This window comes from Branchiostoma belcheri, unplaced genomic scaffold (genome assembly GCF_001625305.1).
Source record: "Branchiostoma belcheri isolate BF01 breed outbred unplaced genomic scaffold, Haploidv18h27 scaffold98, whole genome shotgun sequence".
NCBI lineage: Eukaryota > Metazoa > Chordata > Leptocardii > Amphioxiformes > Branchiostomatidae > Branchiostoma > Branchiostoma belcheri.
Genome location: NW_017804664.1, coordinates 717,102 through 723,362, shown reverse-complemented (window position 1 = coordinate 723,362; position 6,261 = coordinate 717,102). Strand labels below are relative to the sequence as shown.

The window sequence follows — 6,261 nt, the reverse complement described above, 5'->3', positions numbered from 1 at the left end:
AACAATCCAATGATATGTAATATGACCACGTTTCCTCGCACCTCGGGCCAATTGTTCCAACATAACAAGTCATACCTAGGTGAAAACTTCGCTCGCTATATAACTGAATTTACAAAAATATATTTATTTCATCATTAACTGGCTTCATTTCACATGATTGTCCACTATTGCACACTTTCAGTATGCTGACATATACACAGTATGCATATGGACGAAATTGTCTTCTTTATATATATATATATTCATACACGTCTTGTAGATCATGAGACATATATGCGAGTGGCTGGAAGTACTTACTAAATACGTGTATTCATATCTTCCATCCTCATGTTCCCGACAACTGAAATGATGGAATTTTCTCCCAAGATGGAAATGTATTTTGACCTTTGCTCTTTTCATTTAAGCAAGAGGATACTTTTCACTGCCGTTTGTATCACAGAATATAACCAGTGATAATTCCCAAACAAAGAATTTTTCCCATTGACTTTTAAGTAGATTTCCTGCGAGGACAATAGTTTTGATTCTCCATCTTTAACATTTAGGCCAGTGTTGGTCTTGTTTGTGCGAAATGATATTTTACACCCATATATACATGATCCCTTTTAGTATTCAATGAATTTTGCTGTTAGGATCGGCACTGTTTAGCTTTTGGGTAATGTCATCCGGTTATTTTTGTTTCCTGTCCCCAAAAAACCTAGTCAACACCACTACTTTTGTTTCCCCTTTCTCCTCAGCTACTTCAAACTCGATTTTACGTGTTTTGAAGATAAGTATTGCTCCCTGTCATTTCGTCCTGAAATGACAGCTGTGCATCATTTATACATCTCAACGTTCCCTAGCTAACATGGCAGTTTTTGTGTCCTTTCTGCTTCTTGGAATTTTTTCTCTGCTCCTGTTCGTTTCCTGACTCTGTTCCTGTTCGTTTCCTGGCGATGGCCATGACTGACCGAGACTGACATCTGACCTGGTCTAGTTTACCCATTGCCTCGGTAATGTCCTCCTGTTCCTGTTCGTTTCCTGTCTCCGTTGCTATGGCCATGGCTGATTGAGAGTGAGAACTGACCTGGTCAAGTTTACTCAGGGCCTTGGTAATGTCCTCCTGTTGCTGTTTGTTTCCTGTTTCCATGGCGATGGTCAGGGCTGACTGATAGTGAGATCTGGCCTGTTCCAATTTGCCCAGTGCCTGGTAGGAAGCAGCTATGTTTTCATGTGCTGTTAACTCTTCTGTCTTGTTTCCATCCTCTTGGGTCATCTTCAGGTGCTTCTGATGCCACTCCAGAGCTGCCTCATTATCCTGCATAGCCTCACAAGCCAGTCCGAGTCTGTTGTAAGCCTGTCTCTCCCTGTCCTTCCTCTCCAAGTCTTTAGCCAGAGCCAACATCTCTGTGTAGTACTTGTGTGATTCCTGTGGTTCATGTAGCTGTTCCCTGTGTAAATCACCCAGACGGAGGTAAATGTCCATCTGTTTCTGTTTGTTTCCTGTCTCCACGGCGATGTTCATGGCTGACTGATAGTGAGATCTAGCCTGGTCCAGTTTACCCAGTGCCTTGTAGGAATCAGCAATGTTTTGATGCGTTATAAGCAGGTTGTATCCAATTTCCTGACGTATCGCCAGGTCCTTCATGTCCCACTCCAAAGCATTCCCATACTCCCCCATCGCATAGTGGGCCCGTCCCAGTCCATTGTAAGCCAGTCCCTCCTGACGCCTGTCCCCCAACTGCCTGGCTAGTGCGAGGTACTGTTCATAATACTGGATGGCTGTACGTGGGGAGTGGAGTTGTTCCCTCTGCAAGTCACCCATCTTACAGTAAACATCCATCTGTCCATGTAGGTTCTCTGTCTGCTGTGCCAATTGTAAGGCTGTGTCGAAGTGGGATGTCGCCTGTTCGGTTTTTCCTAGTAATCTGTATGCATCGCCCACATCCGCAAGCACTGTTACCTCGTCTTTCTTGTTTCCAATTTCTTGACTTATCGTCAGATGCTTCTGATACCATTCTAGAGCTGGTTCATACTCCCTCATATTAACATGGGCGTCTCCTAACCTGTTGTAAGCCCATCCCTCCTCATGCCTATCCCCTAACTGTCTGGCTAGTGCGAGGTGCTGTTCATAATACTGGATGGCTGTACGTGGGGAGTGGAGTTGTTTCTTCTGCATGTCACCCATCTTACAGTAAACATTCATCTGTCCATGTAGGTTCTCTGTCTGCTGTGCCAGCTGTAAGGCTGTATCGAAGTGGGATGTCGCCTGTTCGGTTTTTCCGAGTAATCTGTAGGCATTTCCCACATCCGTGAGCACTGTTACCTCATCTTCCTTATCTTCAATTTCTCCACTTATCTTTAGATGCTTCTGATACCACTCTAGAGCTGCTTCATACTCCTCCATTGCAACACGAGCGTCTCCCAACCTGTTATAAGCCCATCCCTCTTCATGCCTGTTCCCCAACTGCCTGGCTAGTGCGAGGTACTGTTCATAATACTGGATGGCTGTACGTGGGGAGTGGAGTTGTTCCTGCTGTAAGTCACCCATCTTACAGTAAACACGCATCTGCCCATGTCGGTTCTCTGTCTGCTGTGCCAGCTGTAAGGCTGTGTTGAAGTGGGATGTCGCCTGTTCGGTATTTCCAAGTAATCTGTATGCATTTCCCACATTCGCAAGCACTGTTACCTCATCTTTCTTGTCTTCAATTTCTTGACTTATCTTCAGATGCTTCTGATACCACTCAAGAGCTGCTTCATACTGTCTCATATCAACATGGGCGTCTCCTAACCTGTTGTAAGCCCATCCCTCTTCACGCCTGTCCCCCAACTGCCTGGCTAGTGCGAGGTACTGTTCATAATGCTGGATGGCTGTACGTGGGGAGTGGAGTTGTTTCCTCTGCAAGTCACCCATCTTACAGTAAACATCCATCTGTCCATGTCGGTTCTCTGTCTGCTGTGCCAGCTGTAAGGCTGTGTTGAAGTGGGATGTCGCCTGTTCGGTGTTTCCAAGTAATCTGTAGGCATTTCCCACAGCTGTATGTGCTGTTACCTCATCTTTCTTGTCTTCAATTTCTTGACTTATCTTCAGATGCTTCTGATACCACTCTAGAGCTACTTCATACTCCCTCATATCAACATGGGCCCATCCTAACCTGTTGTAAGCCCATCCCTCATGACGCCTGTCCCCCAACTGCCTGGCTAGTGCGAGGTGCTGTTCATAATACTGCATGGCTGTATGTGGGGAGTTGAGTTGTACCCTCTGCATGTCACCCATCATAAAGTAAACTTGCATCTGTCCATGTAGGTTCTCTGTCTGCTGTGCCAGCTGTAAGGCTGTGGTGAAGTGGATTGTCGCCTGTTCGGTATTTCCGAGTAATCTGTATGCATTGCCCACATCCGCGAGTATTGTTACCTCATCTTTCTTGTGTCCGGTTTCTTGGCTTATCTTTAGGTGCTTCTGATACCACTCTAGAGCTGCCCCATACTCCTTCATATCAACATGGGCGTCTCCTAACCTGTTGTAAGCCCACCCCTCGTGACGCCTGTCCCCCAACTGCCTGGCTAGTGTAAGAGCCTTTTCATAATACTGAATAGATGTACGGAGGGAATTGAATTTTTGTCTCTGCATGTCACCCATGTGAATGTAAACACTCATCTGCCCATACTCTTCCCCCTTTTCCTGCGCCATCTGTAAGGCCTTGTCAAGGTGGGACTTTGACTCGTTTGCTTCACCTAGTAAAGCACCAACATTCATGCGTGTTATTATCTGGTCTCTTGTATTTGCACTGTCGAGGGTTAGTGCCAGGCTCTTCTGGTGCCACTCTAGTGCTTGTTCGCAATTTTGCATATACTCACAAGCTAACCCAAGTCTGTTATAGGACCGCATTTCCCAAAATTTGCTCTCAAAATCCTTAGCTAGAGCCAACATGTTTGTGTAGTACATGTGAGACACTTGCGGCTCTTTTAGTTGTTCTCTGTGCAAGTCACCAAGCTTACAGTTAATGTCTATCTCCTCAATCTTGTTTCCTGTCTTCCTAGCCAAACGCAAGGCTGTTTTATAATTAGTTTTTGCCTCTGAATGTTTAACTGACAATGTTAACGATGTTGCTAAGTTTTTGCGGGCGACACAAATATCAACTTCATCAGCATTAACATCTCTACAGATCTCCAGAACTCTCTCGTGATTCCTAGTGGCTTCTTCGTGTTTACCTAACACGTCATATGTCAGACCTAGTCTGTTATGGGCCTTGGTTTGGGTTTGTTCTTCTGACAGTGAACATTCTAGCATACTTCTATAATACTGCAGCGCTAACTCTAAGTTGTATAGTTTAGCCCTATATAGATCACCTATCTGACAGTACAGGACACTCTGTTTCTCCTGGTCTGCCACCACTGCAGGCGTGTCCAGCTCAGCAAGGAGGGTGACTAACCGGGACTTGGCATCCTGAATATCTGAAGAGTAGGACGAGGGATATTAGATTGGAAATCGTTTTTCCTTGATGAGTCGTTATCTAAAGAAAACGAATGTGTGTGCTTTAGCCAAAAATAATTTAAGTGAAGCTAAAAGGGAAAAAGTGTCGTTTTATAGTATGAGTTTTGTTTTCCAATGATAGAATGAAAAAGAAATAAACAGTACAAGTTAGCAGTATATCAATTTTGATTACAAATACAGTATGAGTTGCATGGACCATTGCCAATTATATCAACTGAGCCTACCTGCAGATGTGTCCGGTTCAATGGGTCCTAATGTCTTCATCGGTTCCTCAATCAGCCTTTCCAGCTCCCTGATGTGCAGTGAGGCCAGTTCGGAGGTTTCACCACGGCCACGCACGTCTGTATCATCGCATGTTTCTGTCGTCCGTTGATGATCTGTGCATACAAACAGCAGCAATGGAAATGGATAGTTTTAAATACTTTAATCGACGCAATCAATATTCAAAACTTTTGGTCTGACTTACATCACAAATTATTCACGTTCTGGCAAGAATCAAATCAGTCATAACCCGACCCGGTAGTTATGGCTCCCATGAATGTTGAGTCGTTCCGGGCCGGGCTGTCGGCCTGTCCGCCTTAGCCTTGACCTCTTCTCCCCCCTAATGGCACCCATCGCGGGGTTATTTGTCGATTAAAGACGAAGTCACATCCACACAATCTGACCTGTGGCTATTTCCCCAGGAGAGTGTTCAGTAGAGATGATCTCCTTAACTTCTGTTTCTTCTGATTCTGTGTCTTCTGACGTGCTGTCACTTGTAGTAAGTGCTGCTGCACCGACTCTTGACTCGGTTGTTACTTGTTCGTCTTCTGATCCGTTGGCGTCGGGTGTCACGACTGTGGTTTTCTTCTCTGTGGGTTAGAAAATCAAGGGATGACGCGTTTTGCATTTGGATTGGTAATGATCTTTCAGCAGATGTGTGAGCGAGCGAGCGAGCGACTGACTCTGTGTGTGTGTGTGTGTGTGTGTGTGTGTGGTTGGATTACCGTTAAACTCTCAAGATTTTAAGATGTTAATATGACTACGATAATACCTCCTGGATTTGAACTAATTGTATTCTTCAGACTTACCTTTTATTTTGTGTTCTTGCTCAAGACGCTCGGCTTCTTCTGCCAACTCTCCCTTTCCGAGACATCTTAGAACCTGCACAAGGAACCCCAGATTTCCCCTTCCAATCGTTTTGTCGTCTGCTAACATGTTAAAGATTTCTAGCGGTGTTGCCTTTTCAGTTTTTGCTTTGCCAAGAATTTTATCAACAGCGAGTAAGGATCTAAGATCTCTAACTTCATCCTCTGTCAGATTGACAGAGATCTTGTAGTACAGCTGGGCCAGTCTGGAAAGTTGAGCCATGTCTGGTGTAGTCCTCAGCTGCCTTGCTTAATGCATCCAGCCTGAAAGACAAAATGATTGAATTTCAACTTAACAAGCATTGCATATACGAAATGATCATTTTATTACATTATCTACATTTGACTTAAGGCACCCCAAATACGTTTGGTGTCTTTACTACATCATGAAACACTAGGAGTTTCTGTATGATTTGATACAGTGTATGACCCTTAAACGGATGCCTTACGTAACCTTTTTTCACACATAAAGTGGCCGTATGTGCCATCAGCTGTGGAAGGTGTGTTTGGAGACCTTTGACCTACACCTCATGGCTGTCCCGTGACGGCGATTTTGATAAGGTGGTTTTCTCATTTTGTCATGTTTAGAAAACGGCATTAATCTTTAAAAAACATACATAGAAGAAAGAAACAAGCATATCAACGTGGCTTTAGGATTCACTG

The 6,261-nt window shown here is 44.4% G+C and overlaps 1 protein-coding gene across 1 annotated transcript; it reads right to left on the bottom strand.

Moving 5' to 3' along the window:
* Nucleotides 1-835: 835 nt before the first annotated feature.
* Nucleotides 836-5,856, bottom strand: LOC109461961 (tetratricopeptide repeat protein 28-like). Its single transcript, XM_019758440.1, has 4 exons — nucleotides 5,542-5,856; nucleotides 5,137-5,322; nucleotides 4,696-4,848; nucleotides 836-4,431 (listed from the first exon to the last, which is right to left on the bottom strand). Exons 1-4 carry the CDS (start codon nucleotides 5,819-5,821, stop codon nucleotides 836-838), a joined length of 4,215 nt encoding a protein of 1,404 aa, XP_019613999.1. The 5' UTR covers nucleotides 5,822-5,856.
* Between the last annotated feature and the right edge of the window lie 405 nt (nucleotides 5,857-6,261).

What these genes read in the sequence shown, in the direction of transcription:
- LOC109461961 (XM_019758440.1), bottom strand. Translation starts at nt 5,821, where the DNA reads ATGGCTCAACTTTCCAGACTGGCCCAGCTGTACTACAAGATCTCTGTC. An exon ending in TCCTGGGGAAATAGCCACAG is followed by an intron (nt 4,849 to 5,136) that starts GTCAGATTGTGT and finishes TTGTATGCACAG; the next exon opens with ATCATCAACGGACGACAGAA. An exon ending in TGAACCGGACACATCTGCAG is followed by an intron (nt 4,432 to 4,695) that starts GTAGGCTCAGTT and finishes CCTACTCTTCAG; the next exon opens with ATATTCAGGATGCCAAGTCC.